Source organism: Carex rostrata, chromosome 17 (assembly GCF_964058835.1).
Source record: "Carex rostrata chromosome 17, lpCarRost1.2, whole genome shotgun sequence".
Lineage (NCBI taxonomy): Eukaryota > Viridiplantae > Streptophyta > Magnoliopsida > Poales > Cyperaceae > Carex > Carex rostrata.
The window spans coordinates 3,808,405-3,834,374 of record NC_135934.1 but is presented as its reverse complement, the minus strand read 5'-3'; the positions used below and the strand labels follow the sequence as shown (position 1 = coordinate 3,834,374).

At 33.7% G+C, this 25,970-nt stretch overlaps 2 protein-coding genes across 2 annotated transcripts in view; both read right to left on the bottom strand.

The window, feature by feature from the left end:
• Nucleotides 1-24,690, bottom strand: part of LOC144568004 (uncharacterized) — a 55,442-nt gene extending 30,752 nt beyond the window's left edge. Inside the window, exon 1 of the mRNA XM_078318219.1 lies at nt 24,540-24,690. Coding sequence (XP_078174345.1) covers nt 24,540-24,605 — 66 coding nt within the window. The 5' untranslated portion in view covers nt 24,606-24,690. The remainder of the gene's footprint in view (nt 1-24,539) is intronic.
• Nucleotides 11,992-16,152, bottom strand: LOC144568005 (uncharacterized). The gene is made up of 5 exons (XM_078318220.1): nt 14,375-16,152; nt 13,996-14,135; nt 12,859-13,141; nt 12,620-12,759; nt 11,992-12,440 (listed from the first exon to the last, which is right to left on the bottom strand). Exons 1-5 carry the CDS (start codon nt 16,112-16,114, stop codon nt 12,170-12,172), a joined length of 2,574 nt encoding a protein of 857 aa, XP_078174346.1. The 5' UTR covers nt 16,115-16,152; the 3' UTR covers nt 11,992-12,169.
• Nucleotides 24,691-25,970: the final 1,280 nt, after the last annotated feature.

The window sequence follows — 25,970 nt, the reverse complement described above, 5'->3', positions numbered from 1 at the left end:
TGAATTTGATTTTATTTCTTCCCCTTTTATCTGATCTCGACTCTATATTCATTTTATCATTTCAAGATTGATTCTGAGAAGGAGAAAAATCTCTTCTTAAAAAAAAAATTAGTAAAGATTTGAGTATCAAAACAACTAATCTTTGTTGATTTTCTCTGATTTCTAATTAGATAATATCAAAACATGTATCAAATTAATAATATAATAACGATACATCTTTATGTTAAATATTTGTTTAAGAAAAATCTAAAGTAGACTTATTTGATAGTTCGAATTGTTTGCACAATCCATAAGATATAGTATATAAAAATTGAATAAAGTAACAATTGTATGATATATCATGCAAAACTCATCACCTCTCTCTCCATACAGGCAATTTTCTCGCCTACTAATTTCTAATGAAGAATCTTTTAATACTTTTTGGTATTAAGTATATAAAAATTGAATAAAGTAACAATTGTATGATATATCATGCAAAACTCATCACCTCTCTCTCCATACAGGGAATTTAATTTCTAATGAATAATCTCTTTATACTTTTTGGTATTAAAAAAATAATTACATGTATGATAAATCCCATCATAAGAAAAAAAAAGTTATAATTAAGTTTTAGACCTTCAATAAAAAGAAAACGTATTTAATGAAAAGATTTTTTGCACGTGTATATAGACACATATTTGTATACACATATACAGACTATGAGATGAGTAAGGCTTGGGTGCTATCGATAGCATAAGGTCATCCGTACTGTGGCTTCAAAAACTTATCGTATAAATTTCAAATTTCGATTTAAGTAGCTCAATAAATTGGTTATATAATAAACTTGTAGAATACTATTTTTTATGTTTTATGAACGATGGCAAAAATTGGCCTAAAATATTGATAATTTTCTTTTATTTTGAGGCAATTTTTTTACCATCTTTCATAAATCATAAAAAATAGTAAAAACAATTCAAAAAAAGTAAAATTTAGTATTCTACAAGTTTATTATATAACCAATTTATTGAGCTATATACTTAAATCGAAATTTGAAATTTATACGATAGATTTTTGAGGTCATAGTACGGATGACCTTATGCTATCAATTGCACCCAAGTCTTACTCCTATAAGATTATGCATATATGCAAAGCTAAGATTTTATTCTTTTTAATCTTACTTTTTGATAGCATTATGTTTTTCATCTTATTATTTGATATGACGAACCTCTATTCTTTTTTCTTTCGGTTGTAACGAGATATGAAGTTAAATTGATGATTTTGCTCTATTATTATTAATGATGATAGCAGGACAAGTACAAACTTTTTTTTTTAAAGGATTCATAAGAATTTTCTTACAAGTATTTTTCAAACAATGAAAATTTACAATAATATTTTGCATTTTGCTAAGTCCAAAGCGTTTTTTCCCGAAATTTTTATAAATACCCAAAACAAATATAAAATTATGGAATCTACCCACTGTTTGAATGAAATTCGAAAAATACCCAATCCGGTTATCCAATAACCGGATTTGTGACAAATTTCCAGTTAATGGATTCCTGGACTCAAAACAATATATCCGGTTAATGGTTAACCGGAAAGTTGTATTTTATTTTTTTTTGAAAAAACAACATATCCGGTTGGAAATTTGTACTTTTTTATTTTTTTTAAAAACATTATTTTTTTTATTTTTTTATTTTTTGTATTGAAATATTATAAATGTTGAATATTTCTCTTTAAAAATAGATGAAATACAATATAATTTGATTTATTAGAAAAACTGCAACAAATAACCCGGATCAATATTTTTCAGGTCAGATTTTTCGCGGCTGTAAGAAAAATTAATATATTTCTTTATGTGTTATTGGAAAAAAAATGCTTAAATTCTGAGTTATTGATCCCGGTTGAAAAGTCACTTCCATGTAATCTAGAAAATATTGTGATCCTTCTAGGACATTTAATTTATGAAAAGTTGTATCTAATTTTGAAGAAAAACAAAAACTTTAAGTTATTTAATAATTGTTATTCAAAAGAATTCTCAAAATAGATACAACTTTTCATAAATTAAATGTCCTAGAAGGATCACAATATTTTCTAGATTACATAGAAGTGACTTTTGAACCGGGATCAATAACTCAGAATCTAAGCATTTTTATTTTTTCCCAATATCACATAAAGAAATATTTTAATTTTTCTTACAGCCGCGAAAATCCGGCCTGAAAAATATTAATCTGAGTTATTTGTTGCAGTCCTAATAAATCAAATTATATTGTGTTCCATCTATTTTAAAAAAAATATATTCAACATTTCTAATATTTCAATACAAAAAATAAAAATAATAAAAAAAATTATGTTTTAAAAAAAAATAAAAAAGTACAAATTTCCAACCGGATATGTTGTTTTTTTTAAAAAAAAAAAATACAACTTTCCGGTTAACCATTAATCGGATATGTTATTTTTTATTTTAAAAAAAATACAACTTTCCGGTTAACCATTAACCGGATATATTGTTTTGAGTCTTGGAATTCATTAACTGGAAATTTGTCACAAATCCGGTTATTGGATAATCGGATTGGGTATTTTTCGAATTTCATTCAAACAGTGGGTAGATTCCGTAATTTTATATTTGTTTTGGGTATTTATAAAAATTTCGGTGTTTTTTTCCTAGTCTCCGGAACAAACGACTTGATTTTCCGATTTTCAAAGTTCAAACAGTTGATCCAAACTATTAGATGTCAAGTATAGAACTTTCCATTTTGCATTTACTTGACATCTAAAAAACCACCGCAAATGCAAAATGCAAAATGGAACTACATACAGGCTCAGAAACATCTAATAATGATCACACAGTATATATCAGTGTTGTAAATAATGGTATGTATTCGTCGAACGGATAGAATACCGTTAAGCAATTAATCAAAAATAAAATAAAAATTGGCTCTAATCAGTAATAATAAATCAATTAGTCAAAAAAATTTATAACAGTTTGATTATTACCAACTACTGGTCGATCATTTTTTACAACACTTTATTCTTTATACAATGTACCCATCCTAGTTTGTGAAATTGTTGGGATAAAATAATGGACATCTGCAATTTGACAAGATAAAATACAAAGACACCCTAAAAGCCCACGCTGAAAGCATTCCTAATTTTAAAGGTACCTTATTTGGAAATACCAGCTGGCATCTACTACAACTGGATAATCTTGTCAGCAAATTAGATCACGAAAGTTTATATTACTTTGTCTATCTGAAAATAAAAGCTAAATAATACCCGCAGGATTCATCTATTCAATTTTAACTCATACAATATTAATAATATATGATATATGGTACCAATACCGGTAGAAATATCTGAGCTGAAATATCTCACAGTTTTCCTTTCTTTTTCTTTTTTTTTTGCATACGACGGTAATATTTATTATCGTCCCTTGTCATCACCTTATCGCAACAATTGCATTACAAAAAAGAGAGAATTGATTTAATGTCACTCCAAATGTTGAAAATTAGAAAAATATCATCTCAAAACATGAAATTAGTTTAATGCCACTACAAAACCTTTTTATTTAACTAATTGCCATCTATACTGTATTATTCTATAATTAGAGTAAAGCTAGCGTGTGACATGCTCACCAAAAAAGTTTGGTGAGCATAACTCCAAAAGTATATCGGATCGACGTCAAATGTCAAATCCAAACCGTTGAAATCCATGTACTTCATGAGTGATGCATATATATGCAAAATTTTGAAAGTTTCGAGTTTATTTGCTACACGGTCAAGTGGTCAAAGAAATGAACATTTTATTATAAGTTATTTTATATATTCAATTTTTATTATTTCTTTGACCACTTGACCGTGTAGCAAATAAACTCGAAACTTTCAAAATTTTGCATGTATATGCATCACTCATGAAGTATATGGATTTCAACGGTTTGGATTTGGCATTTGACGTCGATCCGATATACTTTTGGAGTTATGCTCACCAAACTTTCTTGGTGAGCATGTCACACGCTAGCTTTACTCCTATAATTATATTATAAAAATATTAAAATTAATCATGCTGACAATAATGCCCCTCATCATTCCAATAAAATGGCGATTGAAATTGGTAATCTCATGATTCTCATCTCCCCTCCATACCTCTTCTCCTCTCCGCCAGTTTAGAAGAAATCATGGGGAAGATTAACCCGTTAATCTGCTCTCCATTTGGTGCAGATTTTGATGGGGACTGCATTCACATATTCTATCCACAATCCCTCCCCGCAAAAGCTGAGGCACTTGAACTCTTTAGTGTTGAGAAGCAGTTGATTAATTCGTATAATGGGACCCTCAGCCTTCAAGTGACACATGATTCTCTCCTCGGATTGAAGTTTCTCATGAAACATTCGTTCCCGAGCAAGCCCATGGCTCAACAACTTATTGCCATGCACTCTTCCCCCTTGCGGCTGCAACCCCCAGCTGTTCTCAAATCACCTAAAGGTCCAAGTGGGCCCCTTTATAAAATGGAGCAGCTGATACAGAGTGCCTTCCCTAGCTTTTTTGAGTCGAATGGCGACAGACATGAGGTTGTAAGAGGAGAAATCACCAGGCTGGACCTCAACCAAGATTACGTCCATGGGGCATTTCTAGAAATTGTTGTCTCAGTATTTTCCAGAGGTTCTAAAGAGGCGTTGCCGATCCATGGTCTGTCGATTGCGCACCGAACAATCGGCAAAGGGGACTGATTGTGCCGATTCTGGGCTGCTGATGCATGGTCAGTGATCGCGCGGAGACCGATTGCGCGGATTGGAGGACGAGGGTGGAAGAAGAACTGGAGGAGGATCCATTGAGGAAGAAGCAGTGCTCATGAAATGATTCAAGGGAATGATCTGGTGTGTGAAGAGGATGAAATAAAGGGTAAAATTGAAAATACCAAAATATATCTCAAAATAAATTATATATAGATTATTTTATAATTAAAAAGGTATGAAATTTGTATAATTGTGGCAATTTGATAAATTTGATGACTTTAGAGTGGCGAATAACTAATTTCATGTTTTGGGGTGACATTTTCCTAATTTTCAACTTTTGGAGTGGCATGGAACCAATTCTCCCCAAAAAAAACTATCTCGGACATAAACCACAAAACAAATATACACAAAGAGAAAGAGTGAGTCTATGTTCCTTTGCTAAGTGCACATCAATCCGAACTATGAATCCATATTTTCATTTTCGAAGTCTGAACAGTTGATCTGTCCGTTCAATATGATCTGCATATGAAAATGTACTTGTAAATCAAACTTTATATTTTTTTAGATTTTTTTAAAATCACCTAATTTAAAAAATTTAGACCGTCCAAAATAGTAATTTTTAACCTATCTAAAAATATAGTAACAAAATTCCAAAACAAAAGAAAAAAAAGAAGTAAAATCAGACTACATTTTCATATAGAGATCATGTTGAACGGTTTAGATCGACTGTTTGAACTACGAAAATAGAGATATGAATCCATAGTGTGGATTGATATGTGCTTTGCATAGTATCATAGCCTCACTCCATAAGAATATACTATAACAACAATCCACATAATCAAGTAGGCAAAAGGTTCGTGCATCCATGAAATGATTATCAGGTCTTATATATATGAACTAATGCACTGTTATTATTATGAAGTCTCAACTGCCATATCACGTATCACATAAAAATACAGTAATATCAATTGCACATCAACCGGTAGACTAATGCATAGTTATTATTATATCATTTACCCCACGAGTTCAAGTTTTCTTTGGCATGGCTGCGAGTCTTGTGTACATCCTAGCCATCGATTGGAACCCCTTAAGATCGCCTTAACTTCGATTTTTCTTACTCTCATCAAGTCACTAACTTTCATTTTGCCGCTATTAAACGACTCGGGAAATTTTCTTTTTTCTTCTTTCTTTTAATCTCCTAATGGGTCATGGTAGGAGAAGAAAGTGGTAGTTGGTACTATAAAATGAGAAGGACAAATGTCTGCGAGGGAAATGTATATCTTGTAATTAGTTTACTTACAATCTGTGGGGTGGGAACATAATGTCCAATTTGGAATTTTTTAGCAGAATTAGTGAGCTTTTTACGTGGGAGTCATTTTGACAGTAATTACTCGCAGCCAGGGCACATATTTAATTACTGTCAAGGGCATGAACTGTCATTTTGACAGTAAAATCAACATTTTTGTATTTTTAAAAGATGAACTTTGAAAATTCATATCTTATTGTAGAAAAATCAGAAAAAATGTCAAGTTTGAGTCTATCTTGTGTGTGTTTTTAATGCTCTATCCAACTATGAATTTTATTTTACAATTTGATCCCTATTCTGGTCTGCATTGACCAGTTTACTAGAACAGTGCAATTAGGGCATCTTGATGTATTTCCTTGCATTGATAGCCAATGTACCACATGTAGGTCCTGAGTCAATACTTGGTACCATACCAGATCGAGGTCAAGTAAAGATGTCATACGCATAGACAGAGATCAGGTTAGGTTCAAAACAAGTTTTTAAAGGCTTTAAAGCCAATGTACTGTACTAGCAACCAATCAAAATAGAATAAAGCATCAAAATATCATCAAAGCATCATTTTAAAACATTTGGAGACTATCTATGCTAACAGTTGAGCATAAAAGCCTCTGAAACTGCTGAAAATCATGTTTTAAACATGTATTTTCACATGAATTGGACAATGTCATTGAAGAATCATAGTTTAAAGAATACAAATGACATTTTGGCAGCATAACTATTGTCTATTTGCATCTTTGACCTCATCTTCTCACTATTTTGCAAAGAAAGGGTTTAAAAGAGGCATTTTTGCTGATTTTGGCAGCATAACACCTCTTTTCTTTGCAAAACAGGTCAAATTTGAAAGAAATTGATTAAGAATATCAACTGGCTCAACTTCATCAACCCTTGTTCATTGAAAACATGATTTTAGATTTTTTAAAGCCCTTTTAAAACCAAAATAACCTCATAGATCTGATGTAGGAGGATACTAGCTGGCTCAATTCCTATATTTTCACTACTTGATCATTTTAGAAGGGTTTAAAGGATCTGGTATGAAGGAAAATTCAAAAGAGAGGCAGAAAAAGGGTTTTCAAACACTTTTATATACATATCTTTTTATATTTTTTGTTGAAAGTTGCAAATAAGTATAAATGGCAAAAAAGATATTAAAATACACTAAAATAACATTTTATATCGTTTTATTATGTTTTAAAACAGAAAATACAAAAGAAATGATATTTTTATGATCATTAGGCTTGTATATCCTTAGTTCTTCATAGAAAGAACCTAGATAATTCACAAGCCTTCACTTTTATCATTTAAAAGACATTAGAAACAAAAAAAAGAAGAAAAATGCAACAAAGGAACTAAGAACAGTGCATAACAGTAAAGAAAATGCAAGAAAATGGCAAAGAAAGATCTTTATTCATGAAAATGTATATACATCGCACTGGCTTATGAAGGCCTTACATCTTTTGAACTTCAATTACCTATTTCAAAGGATTGCTACAGAGAAAAGGGAATAAAATTGCCTCTGAAGAGCCAAATTACAAGAATTTCAAGGCTTTGAACTATATGTCTAACCTAACAGGGGTATATGGTATATGCGTTTGCATTTGAACATGGGTATAGGTGCCTTTATATAGGCAAACATCAGGTTTAGGGTTTAGGCATTGGTGATGTGTCTTCCATCTTGCACATCAAGTGTTTGATCAAGGGCAAAGATGTATCATCTTCATATTATGTGCCATCAAGGCAGGGGATCACCTTATTGCATTTAGACAGATCACCAATCCTTTGTTGGATGCTTTTGAACCTTTGGATTGCATTGAAAACATCAAATGGCATCATAGCCCTTGGTTTACTGCCATGTGAAAAGGGCATGATGAAATGCGCGCTCCCATTGTGCAGGAGAAGATTCTTCCATTTTGGCCTAACCCCAAACCCTTTTAACACGTGTCCATGGGGATTTGGCATCTTGTGCACTGACTTTATGGCCTTGTGTGCTGCGACTTGCTTCTTTGCATTTCACATTGAATTGGCATGTTAAATGGCATCGCCTACTCATATTTAGCTAGCCGGTTGAGTCTCGAGTCTCAATCTGACATATAACTCGAGTTCTAAATTTCCATTTCATCCCATTCTCGGCCGTAATTGAAGCTTGTGAGAGAGAGATTTCAAATAGAGTTTTAGACAGAGAAGAGAGAATACAACCCCCTTTCATTCTTAGGTCAAGGCTTGCACTGAGCTCCTTTCATTTCCTCGAATTTTCAGCTTCCATTTCCGGCCATGACAAGATGAAGCAGTGAAGAGGGAGGAATCAAAGGTACAGGTCCCACTTGTCAGTCACTCAGAGCGGCAGTTCTGTTTCCCTTTGATTTAAATTTGTTTTGGTTGCACTTGGTGTTCAATGAACCGTGCAAGGGTAGCGGCATGGTGCATGGTGCTCCAAGCACATGTGAATCGAAGGGGTCAGAGCGCGCAGCGCCTAGGTTTTAACTTGTATTAATAGTTTGGGTAGACTCGATTTTCTGTAGACCATTCCATTGACAGTGTGGTGTATAGGGTTTAAACTCATGAACCATGCTCATCCATCTCAGCCTCTTAGCGAAAATAGCATTGAGAGTCTGACTTGTGGATCCACATTGTCATACCTTTGTTTAGGCGCTCCAATTTGCACACAGTGAGGTTGGGGTAATTGCTATGGGTAACCAGAGGCACGTGGCACTAATCAGAGCATGCCATGTCATCAAAACTTTCAAAATTTCATATCTTTCCAACCATTTTGAGTTAGGAAGTGTATAACATATCAAAATTCATGATTATTTGTATAGAATCTAATAATGAATTTTATTTGAGGAATTTGCTTCCCATTTTGTGGATTTGAACCATTTAACATATTATTGACATGTCAATTGATCAATTTGATCTGATTAAATGGTATCTTTGTCCAGATAATCATTTCTCAATTTTTTTAGGGTACAACAACTACATAATTGAATTTTTTAGAAAAATTATGACAAATAACTCGGATCAACATTTTTCAAATAGGATTTTTTGTGATGGTAAGAAAAAATAAAATATTTCTTTTTGTGTTATTGGGAATAGAACAAAAATGTTTTGGATTTGAGTTATTGATCCCGGTTCAAAAGTCATTTCTAGGTAAATAAAGAAATTATTGTGATACTTGTAGTACATTCGAATTTTAAAGTACTCGATCTATTTTGAAAAAAAAAAAATGATTTGCAATCATTATGAAATGTCAAATAAAATTGGTTTTTTTTTCAAAAATAGATGAAGTATCTTACAATTTGAATATACTAAAATGATCACGATATTTTCTTTATTTACTCAGAAGTGATTTTTCAACCTGAATCAATAACTTAAATCCAAAACATTTTCTTCAATAACACACAAAAAAATATTTTAATTTTTCTTACAACCGCAAAAAATTCAGTTTGAAAAATGTTGATCCGGATTATTTGTCGCAGTATTTCTTAACACAATTATATAGTATTTTATTTATTTTTAAAGAAATATGAAAATATTTGTAATATTTCAATACAAAAAAATAAATAAATCATAACATTTTCTATTTAAAAAAATCAGAGAATTATTTTCCGAACAACCAAATCTGAAAAATAATTTTCCAGAAAGAGACCCTTGAGATCCGGAAAATTATTTTTTGGATTTAGGGGCTGAATTCGAAAAATAATTGCCTGATTTGGACAGATCTGGAAATAACTTGAATGTAGATTTTGAAATTTTGATTTTTTTTTTGTATTTTAATTAAAAATTTGGAAATTTTTTATGTTTAGTAAGAGCAAAAGTTTTGTTTGCATTTCCAATTTCTATAACTATTGCGATAAATCACAGAATAGGTACTTTTTTCCTTCTACTATTGTACAATTTTGTTACTTTTTGTTAATAAAACCATCTTTAAATAATTTTGAAGATGTATTTATAGTTAATGCAATCTAAATATCTGAAAAGATCTAGCGGGAAGAATCTTTGTTGGCTGTAAAAAGGAATTTTTGTGACCAGACAGGAATTCTGAATATTTACCACAGGTCCTGGCCAAAATAGACAGTTTCTGGCCAAAACAAAGTCTGTTCCGGAAAGTTTCGGAATAAGTTCCTGGCAAAAACCAAAGTGTTCAAGAACAACATGTTCTGTGAATGCCAAAACAAAACTAGTTCCTAGATGAAACAGACAGTTCCATGCCGAAAGAAACAGTTTTAGGCCAAAATTGAGGCCGAAACAGCTGTGCAGAAAAGTGGGTAGTTCGGTCACAGCCGAAATAGAGTTACAAAAATGTGGGTAGTCAGCCATAGCTGAAACAAACTGTTCCTGTATGAAACCGAGGTCAAAACAGCTGCGCACAAATGCGGATAGTTTGGTCATAGCCGAAACAACATGTTCCTGGACAAAATTGAGACAGAAAGCAGTTTTTTGAGGATGAATGATTCTAGTTGAGTTATTTTTGTTCCATGTACGTTCAAGACTCTTTTTAAGAAGTAATTGGATGAATTAGGGTCGAAAAATAAGTCGTTTTTATTTTTGTTATTTAGTATGTTATTTACATTGGTTAAAATAGATAAAATAAAACATACAAAATAAACGATCAACCCTATAGAAAAATCCTACAGTACATCTCAAATAGATAAAGCAAACAATACAAATTAAAATAGATACCTCCCACAAACATTACATCTCAAATAGATAAAGCATACGATAATAGATAAATCCTACATATAGTACATCTCAAATAGATCAATGGCTGGGATATTGTGAATGCGAGAAGCGTTGTGGCCTACGAACATCAAGCTGTAGTTGCTGTTGTGGCCGTCCTTTTGAGCTGCTCTAGAGTGACTCTCATCTGTCACATCCGTCTCAGTCTAGGTCCCAAGAGGTGGACGAAAAGACGATGGCCCTGCGTAATCTCTATCTGGAAAGGCCCATCTTGAGTTCAAAATAATTTTGTTACTTTATGTTAATAAAATCATTTTTAAATAATTTTGAAGATGTATTTATATTTCAAAATCACAATGTCATACAATGATTTCATTTTTTTTTTGTCAAAGTAAAATAATTTTGAAGATGTATTTATAGTTAAAATCTTATTGACATTAGATTATATAACCTTTTCGATCCGCCTTTGATCCATCTGTTAGTAATTAAGACTGCATATTTTATGAAACCCCATATAATTTGTTGATAAAAATTGCCGATGATAATATTAAATAAACTGCACTTATTAGAGACGAAATCTAGCTGGTTGAATTATATTAGGTCATGTTTGATCGGGAAGTAAAAGTTAATGTGAATTAAATTGTTTACTCCATTTTAATCTATATATTTTATATCCTGTGTGGTAATTTAAATTGATGACTTGTATTAATTCTTATGAAGAGTAAGATGTGAAGAAAATGAATCTCTAAATTAATCTATGTACCTAGAAAGATAGAGTAACTTAATCAACAACCAAACATTACCTTAAGGCTTAAGAAGCTACTTAAATACTTAAAACGGAAAGAAATTAAGATTCTTAATTAAATGAATAAAGTTCACAAAACTTTTAACTTATATAAACTGCAATAGTTATATTAAAAGAAACTTTTATTATAATTAGCTTCTATTGCAATGATCATAAATCATTAGCTTTTTTTTTCCCCCCTTCTTTGTGTGAGTACAGATTCTTACACACACCATCACGCATCACCCATCTCCGGATAAGCTATTTAATGTCTTCGACAAATACACTCCCACGAATAATAGCTTATTCTGGGGAAAATGTTATGAGCTAGTGCTGCGTTAAAATTGACAATTATATGCTTAGCATGGTATTGAGTTAGAAAATTTCGACCAAGGCATTTGATGCTTTATGCTCTTTTTGGTATTGTAACGAACATAATTCTGCAACTCTGTAAGCACTAATAAACCATCAGACTTATTCCTCAAAATCATATCACAATTCATGACAATTGGCCGGTTTGACAAAAATTAGGTAACTTCAAAACATCCTCAAAATAGCGTCACAGAGAATGTCATTTACATCACCAAAATGGGAGGTACTGCCCTTTCCCTCCTCCAAAAGGTAATAATTAAAATATAAGCTTCTATAGAGAGCCATGCAATAGAGTTTTTTTTAAACAAAAAAAAAAAAAAACTAGCCCTTAGTTCTTTTTCCCTCTCTTCTTAGACTTCTTGTTTTTTTTGCCTTTTGGTTCGTTTATGTTGGACTTGCTAGAAGATCCCGGACCAGTTTTGGCAACAGCATTTGCTTCAACCACTTTGCTTTTGACAGGTCTTCTTTCTGAAGCGTCTTTGTCATCAGAGAAATTTCTTCCATGAGCTCTCCATAGTGTGTCGATAATTAGTTTCAATTTTATTTCTCCATGTGGCCATCGAGAATATATATCCTCCAAAGTAGGGCCATGATCACCTCTGTAATACAAATTAGGAATAGCACAAAAGGAAAATTAGATTCTTAGATTCGTGTGCATATTTTATATCCTATAGCTGCAAGATCTGAATCAGACATAGGCAATATATTACACGCATAGGTAACTGGGATCAATTACAAGAGCAAAAATGATGCTAGAGCAGATCCATAGAAATCTTACCTAGAAAGTAGGTCTGAAAAAGAATTGTACACGCTTTTCATTTCTTCAATTAGATGTTCATCAAAACTTCTGAAAGATTGTTTTTCATCTAACAACGAAAGGGCAGCCACGAGAGGATTGGCAATGCTTTTCAAATCATCCTTCATAACATAAGAGAAATAGTAACGAAAAAGATGTATATTGCTCTAATATTTATACTTCAATAAATAACAAAATAGTGCTTTGTGTTAATTATGTACCTTCCGATAACTTCTCTGCTGGAATGCTTCAAGCTCTTCCCAGAAAAGTTCCTTGGGAGTATCCATGACTAGCTCCTTTTCTTTAACCTCTTTCTTCACTACAACAGTGGGAGCCACAATCTTTCTTTCTTCCAATGCTGCATCTTTTGCATCTCTCTCTGAGGCCTCTTCACTTCTTTTTTCGGAAACAAGTGTATCTATGATCAAATTCAATTTTGCCTCACCATCTTGCCAGTAGGAATAAAGAGTCTCCAGGTTTGGATAAGAGTACTTTTCTTTATCCCTGACAACCAAAGAAGGAAACATAGTAAAAAACCATTTGAATTGGAAATTTCTCAGAGATCATTTGGGTGTATTATCCCTTGGGTAAGAACAATTTTCAATTCTGCTTGGACATCCAAAGGGGTGGTTTCACGTGGGAACAGAGAATTAGTTAATATGTCATTTGAGAATAGACCACCACAAAGTTTGGGGAGTTATCCACATTTCTCTCTGAACACGCAATCAATCATTTTTTTTTGTGGTTGACTTCAAAAATTGTTGATCTGTGGACACGCAAAAGAAAAATGATTTATCTAAATAAAGACTAATTGTAGCAGGATTAAGATGGCACAATATACCCTTCACAATTAGGCTCTTTGGTTTGAATTGAAATAACTGAAGAAAAAAAATCCATGCTTTGGATTGCTAAGAGTCAATAGCACACCAAAATATATAAGGTCGGTAAACCATCAATAGCAAATTGTCCTCTCAAAATCAATAGGAAACTAGTTATTTCAGCTACAGAGCCACTTCTGCAAGAAAAAAAAATCTGGAAGGGAGCATGTTTGCTTACCAACCGGAGATAAGGGTCATTTTCAGAAGAAATAATGACTTGCTCCTTCAAAACTTATTATACCTACTACTATATTTTATTTGCAGAAAATGCCTCTGCTTGATAGGATACTCTTCTTCTTAAAAAGGTTATATATGCACTATAACTGTCTTTCCAGTTTCTACACCTATATTGTAGATTATTTGTGGCCCACAAGAACAATATTGGGAAATCATAAAATTGTACAGGATAAGAAAAAAGTGAAACAATAAGTGAATTCACAAAAGTAAAATAAGGTGAAACATGGAAATTGGCATCCTTACGGGAAATTAATCTTCTCAAAATGGTCATAAACGCTGCGTGCTTCTTCAACAAGTTGATCATAGAAACCCATGGGAGGTTTATTTTCCTGAAACCATGAGAGCAGTACACCAAGAACATCTATGGTACCTGCAATGTCTTTCTACAAAACAGAAAAAAAAAGGTAGAGAAGTCGTTAGCCTCTGTGCAAGTCCAAGTGCGATCCACAAATTTAATGCAGCTCAGCTCATGATAGGTACAAACAAGAGGCACAATACCAAAACCATAACATGCAGGGATGGAGCCTGGAGTGATATGGTACAGTACCACGTACCTTGTTGTAACGAGTGCACCAGTCTTCAAAATAATAGAATAAAAGTATCAGTAATACAACTGTTTTACCTTTTCACACTGTCGGAATGCTTGAAGCACTTTCACAAGTTTGTCTTCCACATTACCCTGTCCGTCTTGTGTACCTTCAGTTACATCTGCTACCGCAGTGGTAGATGGAAGATTAGTACAACTCACCACAGATGGTGTAACATCAGGGCCGGTACTTCCTGGAAAGAGAACTGACATGACATGGTCTTTGTTCCTCATCTCGTCACAGCAAAAAGAAAAGAAATTGGATGGAGGAAACACAAAGTTATCCTTCTTTCTGCTGATAAAGACCAAAGGATCTCCAACAGATGCAAAATCATTCACAAAAGCAATGAGACTTAGATCCCCCTCCCTGCTGTTTCTGGCTTGGTTGAGCTTGCTAGAAAATTGCCCTGGTAAATCACGTGATATGTCATTACAGCTCGACAGAAACTTGCCAGCGCTATGAATATCCAAACTCTTGTTCATGTTCAGATATGGCATGTGCAGAATGATAGCTAATCTCAGCACCATTTGACGGTAAAAGTTTCCTGGAAGGGAGCAGGAGTCTATCCATTGACACATCTCCCTCTTGTTATAAAGAAGCTCTTTAACAGAATATACAATAAATTCAAACAAGCTAGGTAAATTAGATGGTTTCCCAGCTCCTCGAACCATTTGATCTAATGGTGAATCCAGAAAATTCTTACAACCTCTTAACTTCATGATCTCAGCAAGTACAGATCGTGTGGTAATCATGTAACCAGCAGATCCAAGGCAAGATGAGGCAAAGAAGGTAAGGAGTTCTAGAAGGTACAGGTAACAATGTGGAGACATGTAGTCAGATTCCGACCTCCAGTCCACATTGAATGTCGCTTGAAGTGATTTTTGGAAGTTTATGACCATGGATATCCTTTCAAAACCACTATTGAAGAAAACTTCCAGAGAACCAAAAAACTCCCGCCATTCTGGCATATTTTCTGTACATTGCATGATTTTTGCAGACTGGTTTTCAGGTAATTTTCCACTCAAGAGAAGAATCATGGACAATTTTCCTAACTGCCCATAGGTGAACTTGCCACTTATACGGCTCAGAAATCGGTCAACTGACTCATCAACCAACTCAGCAGCAGGTGGGCAATCAATGATAGGTAGAACACCCGGTGTAGCTCTATTCTTTGAGTCCCACGGAAAGATTGCCTCCCAAAACCATTTCTCAACTGATAACATATAGCTCTGGAAATTGATATTGTTATCTTTATAGCTTGAGGTTTCTTTAAGAGATTTTATAATTTCATACACTGAAAGAGAGATCCTTCCTCTGGTTTCGGAAGATAATGTTTGCTTGCTAAAGGACGTAAGAAGGGAATCCAACTTTGCCACAACGGCTTTACCAACATTGAAAATCTCACTTCGTTTCTTCCTCTCGTATTCCAGAAAAATGCCATATACTCTCTCCCTGATTTCACTGCTCAGGGAAGAGATTTTCTTTTCAGAAAGTAAGACATACTGCTCCCTCCCAATGGCACCCTCAATAGAACCAAATTCACCTTTGATATGCGAAATGATTTGTGTAAACACAGTTGAGGCATCCAGATTTTTTGTCACCTGCTCATTAAAACGAGGCCAGTAGGAACCATAAAACTTATCAAAATCGACCTCCTTTGATTGAATCAAGGACTGTAGGGTGTGGGACTTTGAAACTCCCTGTTCCATTGATACTCCCCAGTCAGAGTAGAATTTATTAAAAAAAGAAGATCCAATTGTTCCATCCAGCATCATAAGGAACTTCCGAAATGTTATAATTAAAGGGTAATGGTCCCGAGTTTAAGCATTGAACTGATCGGGGATATCAGAAAATTCATCTAATTTATCAATGACATCATGCATGGTGACAACATCTGTAGGACTTGAAAGCTCACCAAAGTTGGCAAATCTAAAAATGAAAAAAAGAAAAGTGTTAAACATGTAATCTCTTAAAGACTTCTCTCTCTCATTAAGCACAATTATAGAAAGAATGCTGAAACAATATATCTATGTGAAGATTAAAAAAACAATCCATACTAGAAGAAATTACTCACTGATGAACTTTACCATACATGCACCGCCTAAGAAATATATTAGACAAATGAGCATTTCAAACTAACTCAACAAATATGATGAAATTAGAAAAGTTCCCGTTAGACATCATACACCATCTAAGTAATCAGTTCAGTAGTTGCTATCTAACCAAATGGAGGATCTTTTAAATAACTGCATCCCAATAAGTTATTTTAATATAGGGAAAATTTTGAGTGTACCCATACAAACTTTTGAAATAGCCAATATCCCCATAAAACCATCATAATATCCATTATACCCATCAAAATTTAACATTCTTACTTATATCCCCTTCTAATTATTTAACATTTTATTTAATTATTTTTAAAACAGAAATGACTAATGTACCCCTGAATTTTAACCGGAAGTATCCATTTCTAATAATTTAATTCATTTCTTCCTCCCTTCTCCTGAAGGGACCCAAATGTTTCTCCCTCATGTCACTCTCAACTCCAGTTCTCCGACCCTTATATGCTTCTCTCTCAGCAAAATCAAGATTTTGCTAGAGATCGCACAACAAATTCTTAGCCCTAGTTCCCCCTGGTGCGTGTCTCAACAAAATAAAGAAAATATGAAGCTCAAGCCATTGGCGATGAATTTGATCACATCTTTATCCTCCGGATTTTGTGATTGTGATCTCATTTGATCTAATTAAAGGTCTGATCATACAAATGTCGAAACTATAGTCATATATTGGATCAATTTCGCATATTTGTTTTGTTTATTTTTTGGGCAAGATGGGGAACAAAGGCGGAACAGTAATGGCGTTTTTCTTATTGGTAGCCCAAATATCTCAGGTGCTTTGATTACTTACGACAGCTCCAACATTTCTCTGAACAGTTTGGCTTAGATTTATGTGCTTATATCCCCTTCTATATCTATTTCAGTCAAACTGTTTAGCTTATATTCTTTTGTGTTATGTGTGTGTCGGTTTTCTTTTTAAGTTTCATTATAAGTTTGATTATTTTGTTACTATTTTGAATTGATATCTTATAGTTGTACTCGTCGTATTGACAATCAGAGAATATCAAATTTCTTCTTGAAGTGGCTTATAGATGCTAGGTAGACATGCTATGTTCTTTGATCCAGTACCTTTTCTTATAATTCTACAAAATAACACAAATTAGAGAAATTATTTAACATCTAAAACAAACTTAAGTACAAGCAATTACTTTTCACTTATATTTGTTATAATTCAATGGCGTGTGTTGATTGTTGAATTGCAACTTTTGTGTCTCAGGATTCTCATGTTGGATCTTGGATATGGAATGTACCAGTATAACTATGAGCACAAACTATTTCTTATCTATTCAATTGAAATGCTTTAGTGGCTCAAAAGTGACCATAGAAAATATATATAAAAAAAACCAAGCAACTCATCTTAATTAACGTTGTCTATTCCAATTTCCTACCTAATCTTTTTAGTATAAGATGAATGGGAAAGTGTCAGACTCATTGTTGTAGTAGTAGCACATGGAGAATGGTGGAGCAGAGATAACGAAAAAGAAGAAGAACGATAAAATAAAATAAAAAATGGATAGATTTCAACTAAATTGTCAGATTAGAGGATAGAAATTTTCTAGCACAGAAAGGAGGGAAGATGACTATTAGATGGGAGGAAACATTACCTAGGCGTCTTTCCTTTTCTTGTTCAATCATTGTGTAAATTTTAACATTTTAGAAATTCAACTGGATACATCCAGTAAAAAATCAAGGGTATATTGGTCAGTCAAGTTTGTAAAATAATTAAATAAAAGGTTAAATAATTAAAAGGGGATAGGAGCAAGAATGTTAAGTTTTGATGGGGATATTGGATATTATGGTGTTTTTATGGGGATATTGGCTATTTTAAAAATTTGCATGGGTACACTAGAAATTTTCCCTTTAATATAATAATTTTAATTTAATTAAACTTAACCAACATCAAGCTTATTATAAGCGCAATGATTATACAACTTGGAAGAAGAGAACAAAGAGAGTAACTATACCTTACAAGCCTTTTAACTTGGTCACATATAGCGGAGCAAAGCTTTGGGCTAACAGTGAGAAAAAGTTGTTTTATGAAACCAACTTCAATGCTCTCCTCAATCTGCTCATTTTCATGGGCCCTCTCAACAACCCCAGAAGGACCCTCATCTGAAGAGCCCATTCCATGTGATGCAACAAAAAATTGCTGCTCCATTCGAACCAACTTGGTTGTGAGAACTGTTGTCTTCCCTGTTCCAGACCTTCCCAATATAAAACAACTATTAGGAAATCGGATTATCTCCATCTCCTGGTCATTCAGCTCAAACGGGATATCAATATCTGAACCATCACGTGCCATGAGTAAATGTTTAACCACACCAGAAGATAAAGCATAGAATCTCATCAAAACAAGACTCTCGTTGACTTTGGAATCTTCTAGTAAACTTGAATTGGGATCAAAATGATCTTGATCCTCTCCTGTGATCTCATGTTGATTGATCTTTCTGTATTGAGCTATCTCATGCCCATCTGTCCACATCATTGGAACTTCAATCGTCCTGATCAGATTGAAAAATGATCAACACAGAGAAATTGAATATACAATAAAAATACATAATAATTAAAAGAAAAATTTAACAGAAAATACACAAACTTAGAGAGCTTGGGAATTGGAACATACTGCTCAAGGAAAATGGTTTTGCACCGTTCCATGTAAGCATCAGTGTACATTGAAAAGATATAATCCATGCGCTTCAGTAATCCTTCAACATCCGCACGTGGAACGAGGTTCCACAACTTAATGATCTGAGTACATACTTGTTGATCCTTGTGCAAGTCAATACTCCACACAAGGCAATGTTGAGATTCCTTGTGCAAGTAAACTTTAGCAAGAGGGAAAGGACGATCCGCCATGCTGAGATTCCTCCTCTTAGATCTCCAACCACCAGCAAGTCTCAACAACATTTGAATCAAACTCATTCTGGTGGTTTTCGACCTTAACCTCGCAAAAGATCTTAAGAACTCATCACTAAAAACGAGCTGCATGATAAAGAAAAAAATTCTTTTTTGAGGTAAATAAAGACTAGGGGATTAAATTGGTAGTGTTTGTGCAATTAAGGTCCAAAGGATAGATGTTGTAAAACAGAAAGCAAACCCTACTATTCAAGGGGATTTCATTTTTCTAAATAAAATTAGGGCACTATGATATCAGGGGCAGAATCAGAAAACTTTTGTACCGGAAGGCCACAGTTTGACAAAAGAGGAAAACAAATTTCATAGATAGGAAACAAATTTTAATTCTTCCTCTGTATTCCATATAGATGCACAGTAAAGAGACGACATAGCACTTACATGGAATCATTTTCACTATGTTTACAAGGAAAATGCTAATGTCACCCTTATATGAACAGTTCGACAAAACAATCAATAAATTTAATTAATGTGGTGCGAACTTCTATGCATGTTGAGACTAAACATGGATCTAAATATTTATATAGCAAATATATATCTATATTGACCCAAATAATAATTGAGGTTTTGACATATGATGTTTAAATGTAATCTTTTTATTCCATACCTTCCACCTTGTTGAGCTAAACAGGACAGAATTTGGGTTCATCAAATCCGCAAGTTGGTCCAGCTCATTTTTGGCATTTAAAATCAAAATTTTCAAGTCCTCGGCATCCTTTGCATCAAACAAATGTCCCCTCTTTTTTGCATCAGATACAATCTCTGACCATACGGACCTGCTATCCGACATTGTAGTTGCACTTCCTACTATCCAGAGGCAATGTCTACACGTGTAATTCAAAAGGGAAAAAAAGTAAGCAGGATGCTACTGTGAAAGCTTTTTCCTACAAAACTTAATGGAAACTAAATTCAGGAGGAAATAGTACCGTGCTCTTGTAACGGCAACATTAGTTCTCTGATAATCATACAGAAAACCAACATTTCCTTCAGTGTTGCATCGGACCATGGAAAGTATTACAACATCATCTTCTTGTCCTTGGAAGCCATCAATTGACTTCACTCGTACTTCAAGTCCTTCATGATTATCGTACCTCCGACCAATATTATCTTTAATTGTTCTAACTTGTGCAGCATATGGAGAAATTATACCAATTGTAAGCTTTCCTTTCATTCTCTTCCAACCTACATGCATCAACAAATGGGATATTTCAAAATGTCGAAACATAACAATCCATTAAACAAAAGGAAAGAAATCTACCTTATAGAAATTTTAGAAAAAAAACTAATCTAATATAGTTTACATTACAAAATAGAAATGAGGAAGATCACTGTAGTCAGGGTGAAACAAAATACAATGAACTTTAGGATTTATTTGGAAAGACAAATTTTCCAGTATATACAAAATCACACTTCGAGCAATGAGTAAATAATTAATACATAATTTATTGCAGTAGATGATTTGATAACAAAGCAACGTACTTTCATGTATGCTTTTGACCAAGTGCGCAATAACAGCAACTTCAACCCAATTTATCCAGCTTTTCCCCACTTCATCCTTTTTTTCTCTTCCATGAGCAATATGTACAAAAGCATAGCTTCCGTATTTGAAATCCATGTAATTGTTGTTGTATCCTTCTTTCAAAACATTTGGGCCATTCAAAATCTGGCCATCATAAAACCTGTTATTTGGAAAGAGGCTTATGGAAGGGTGCATGCGGTATTGAATGTTTAGTAGATGCTTTTCATGCTGGAGTGATACCAGCCTCCCAAAAAGGCTCCTTCCAAACCCAGCTGTTTCACTAACCTACAAATGAGAAAACAGAAAATCATAGTTAATGTCTAAAAAACATAATATTTAGAGAGAGAGAGGCAATGTGATGCCACTTATGTACATCTCATTTCTAGAATACTATAGAGATATCATTTCACTGAAACAAGAAATTACTAAACTGATCAATTAGTCCATGAATAAAACAGTAACCAATAATCTGGTAATTCAATACAAGCCAGGGAGAACATATCTCCCTTGAAAAATTATCAATACAATGCCATGGAAGTACATATCCAACCATATTCAAAGAACCACTAACTCAATGCAAATTATGCCAATAATACAAAATGTCACCAGGATGGTGCCAAAGATGCAATACTCTGGGTTGACTAAAAAACAGCACTGGTATAGTTAACAGGTAAAACAAAAGATAAATGCCACAAAATATACATCCAGTGCTTACTTATGGGTGATATAAAATAACCTCTGAATAATCATCAGTACCATTATTTGTATTACAGCACATAATGTCTTTTCTTTACCCTTTTAAACACTTTTAGGTGTTTCCTGTTTTAGGAGGAAATTATATTGCTAAATTAGGACTAAACTTGTGATGTGAGGTTTGACTAACCATTCAACCATAAAATCAACAAAAAATCATGCCACTTAAAAATCATCTATATATACATCATCTGCATAAATTGGACTCCATTGTTCATCAATAAATGCACAAGCTAAGAACAAAAAAAATACCTTGCTATGAACAAGTGCTGGAAGTTGGCATTCATCACCCACTAAAAGTGCATGCTTCACATGATTTAGCCTTAAGGGAATTACTGATTCACATTCCTTTAGCTGGGCTGCTTCATCAATAACTACCACATCAAAACAACCCGTTTGTTCACTATGAAGCGAGAAAGAACTCGAGGCAGTACAGAACACAAGGGTTGCATTTTGAAAACAGAAGCCTTTAATAGAACCATCATTTGTGAGAGATGATAAAGAGAGTGTAAGGTTGTCATGCAGGTCCCTTAATTGTTTGAGACACTCTTCTCGGGCATCAAATAATTTCCCCCGTGTGGAAAATATGCATACTGGAGTTCCAAAAGTCTGCTTTAGTTGCTCTTCTGTTATAACACTGCTCGATAGCATACTACCAAGTTCTCTAAGCAAATCCATTAGTGAGACAATGCACGTGCAATTTTCAGAAGAGAGAAACCGTCTTGGCAGGTGAACAAACATTGTTCGAAAGCAACTGCTGAGATTCTTCTGAAGCTTTTCAAACTGCTGTCTCAGATAATCCCTAAAGCCCAAACTATCTTGGTTATCTTTTTTGCATTTTTCCGTGTACACATCATACATGTTAACGCAATCCTCAAGAAAATTAATCATTGAAGCCACTCCACGTCTCCAATTGTTCTCTGACAAAAAGCAATTCTCAAGCCGATCAATGCGGCAGTCTATTAAAACATCCTCTAGATCACCAACAATGTCCATGCCCCCCCTGTTACCAAACAATATAACATCTGCTAGAGAGAGGGGGGGCTCAATTGAATCACCATTATCCCCGTCAAAATTCTTGAGCAATTGAACCAGCCGGGAGCAAACTCCCAAAATGGTAACATTAGTGGGGGCGCATGTGAGAGTTCGGATTTTTAACTGCTTGAGGCACCAAAGAATTGAACCAGTAGTTTTCGTCTTTCCAGTGCCAGGTGGACCCCACACAAGGTTTATAGAACTTAATTTGTTGCCTCGGACAGCTGAGATGGTAGAGTTGACCGCCTCTCGTTGTGACAGATTGAGGTCAATTGACAGTAGTTGCTCTAGAAGCCTACTCATTTCTGGGTTGTTCTGTTCATGGGTGTTGCCATATAAACTTTCTTCCTATATAATATAGATAAAAAAAAGGAAGTGTCATAGTAGCATTCAAGAAATTATGCTTAAACTAATAATTACTCATGTAGAGATATAGTCTGCCATACAGTCTACATACTATCAGCCAGTACATGTATAAAGGTAATAGGCACACACACTGGTACAAAATTAAAGTCAGTATTCTGGTTTTCTCTAACTAACAATGTGAATTTCCAAATGAAAATATAATACCACTTATTACTATGCAAAACAAAGAAGCATACCATTTGATTTCTGGAAAGAACTTTCTTGAGAAGTGTGAAATTTCGGCCAACCCCGTCGGAGTGTAGTGCTTTCCAAATACGGGAATTTGTTATGGTACTTGTCAAGTGGAGAGCAAAGGTGCATCTCTGTATCTCATCATCTGAAGTCATTGGGGGGGACACATTCATAGTAAACTGCTTCACCATAACTTTATCTTTATCTAACACATCCTCCACTACCTTCTTTACTATGGCTAAACAATAACTGACACCATATCGGAATAGGTCATCAATAGACCCCGGTTTCAAGCTTGACAATATAAAAACATCACCATTCTTTGGTTCATACTTGTCAGTTGACCCAGTTTCACCGGCAAACCCGTCTGCAAGGGTATGCATGTTACAAACCAGTCCGAGTTTGGTATGACGCAATGCTATCTCCTGTATTTTGGCACAAGGGGCCTCAGAGATCGTTTCCAGACCAGAAAATAACTTTGCCCGAGTATCTTCAATAAGAGGAAGTTTATATGATTCTAAATACTCATTAATGGACTGAAACTCATCTGGAATCTTCTGGACCTAGATAATAAGAAAAGAAAAAGAACTCATATGATTTATATCCTGACAGCACACATAACTTATTGAATGGACCTGTACATAATGACATGTTTGAATAGGAATATTATACTTAAAAATAGCATTGACAGTTGACACTGTGTCTACTACAGTCTTATGTTTCTTGGCTTTGTCTCAATCATCACTATACTTATGATTTTCCATTTTTATCAAATTTTTCCATGGTTGACATTTCCGAACCTCATGTATAGCTACTAAAAGTCTAATCATTACTCGGGGCATGAATAATCTATACCATCTGTAACTCTATACATTTTGTAATTTCATACATGTACTGGTAGTGATCTTAATATAACCATTATAAATAAAGAAATATGTGTCTTGTTTATGAAATCAAACCAAATGTTAAAAGAGGTTGAATTATAAATGTCCTTTTTTGCAACTTATGTTTCAAAATGTGTATTTTCCCAAAATAAACAAAATGACATGGAACTTATTTCAAAATTCTCTAAATCCCCTTGTCCAATGCAACTGTCTTGATATGGAATGTGCTAAATTGTATTGCAAATTTTCAATTTATGCTGGATATTGTAGCATTTCTTTAATATATTGCAAATATTTAAATAAAATTCAAGTAGGCCTCCCGCAGACTTCAGAATTTATTGCAAATATTATCAGATTCTCAACAATCAAAAAGAAAAATTACCTGATCTTTGTAAAGGTCTTGGTTGCATATGTCTTCAATTTTCCAAGAAAGAATTATTTCATCCATGAATGCGCTTAGTTGAGAAATGATCAAACAAAACAAACAAGGGAACAAAGCGTTTGAGGTGCTATCACACACAGTAGCATGCCACTTCAATTTTCGCCTTTATAAATAAAGAAATATGCGTCTTGTTTATGAAAACAAACAAGGGAATAAAGCGTTTGTTTCTTCTCTGAGAAGCAAAAGTTAATTGTTTATTTTTTCTTTGTTTTAAAGGTTAATTCTTTCTTCTCTTCTCTGAGAAGCAAAGCTGATGAAAAGAGATGACGCGCATTTAGGAGGGGAATCTTTAAAATGAATCTCAAACCGCATTTAGGGTACTGTGCGTGAAGCGTCTATATTACAATTTAATTAGTTTTCTTTTGTAGCATGTAATTAATTTTCTCTTTTGAGATGTACTAGTTTTTTCCGATTTTTTTTTATTAATCGAAAATAAAATAAAAAAATATTGCCAATGAAAATTGTTTTACTAAAAAAATTGAAATATAGAAAAAAAAGAATTGATTATTCCATTCTCTGGACGATACAAAATAAAAGAATAAGATTAGATTGTGTTGGAATTCTTCATGCTGCTTCGCCTAGCGTATATTTTTCTTAAAATTACGATTATTTGTTGCATTGGTTATTGTTGATGATTTATATTACGAGAAAAATATTCTGTGCATAAAAATTGAATTATGTTATAAAAGAGTTTTTCTTCTTATTCATCTTTTCTTTTCTCAAATATTATAAATTTTTCCATTGTAAAATGATGATATTTAATTTAACTAATTAAAACCCTAATAATTCCACCGTATAGACGTGAGACGATACATGACCTTTGGTATTCCTTGATTTCTTGTTTTTAATGCATTTGGATGAATCAAGAAATAACTCGGAATAGTAGTTATTTCTGAGTTCGAAATAGCTGCTAATCCAACATTTAATAGGAATAGCATAATAGCAGCTAACTCGAGCTATTCTTTTGTTAAAAATAGCGTTTTTTTTTTATTCAAACGTGCTGCATTAAAAATAGCTCGCCAGAAATAACAGTTATTTTTGAGTTAGCATTATTACTGTATCATCCAACAGTACCTGGAACAAGACTTTTAACTTTATTTTCTAAAAAGATGCGCACAGGCTTTTCGATTCGTGTTGGAAAAAGGAGCTTAATTAAATGGTGAGGAGAAGGAGCTAAACACTTGTCAGCTGCTGATAAGATTTCAAAAAAGAGAGGAGGAGCTGGAACCAAGAAGCTGAACTGAAGACCTGAAGCGACGGAGCTGCTCATCTTCTCCATTTATGTCAAACCAGGAGGCATCAGCAAATTGGAGAGGTTAAGTTAAAATGCAGTGACTAATATTAATTATTAATTAAGTTTTTTTTTATAAA

Coding starts and splice junctions, on each gene's coding strand:
- LOC144568005 (XM_078318220.1), bottom strand. CDS start 16,114: ATGATGCTGGATGGAACAATTGGATCTTCTTTTTTTAATAAATTCTAC. Junction 14,136..14,374: donor CATTCCGACAGTGTGAAAAG/GTAAAACAGTTG, acceptor TCTGTTTTGTAG/AAAGACATTGCAGGTACCAT. Junction 12,441..12,619: donor TTTTCAGACCTACTTTCTAG/GTAAGATTTCTA, acceptor TTTGTATTACAG/AGGTGATCATGGCCCTACTT.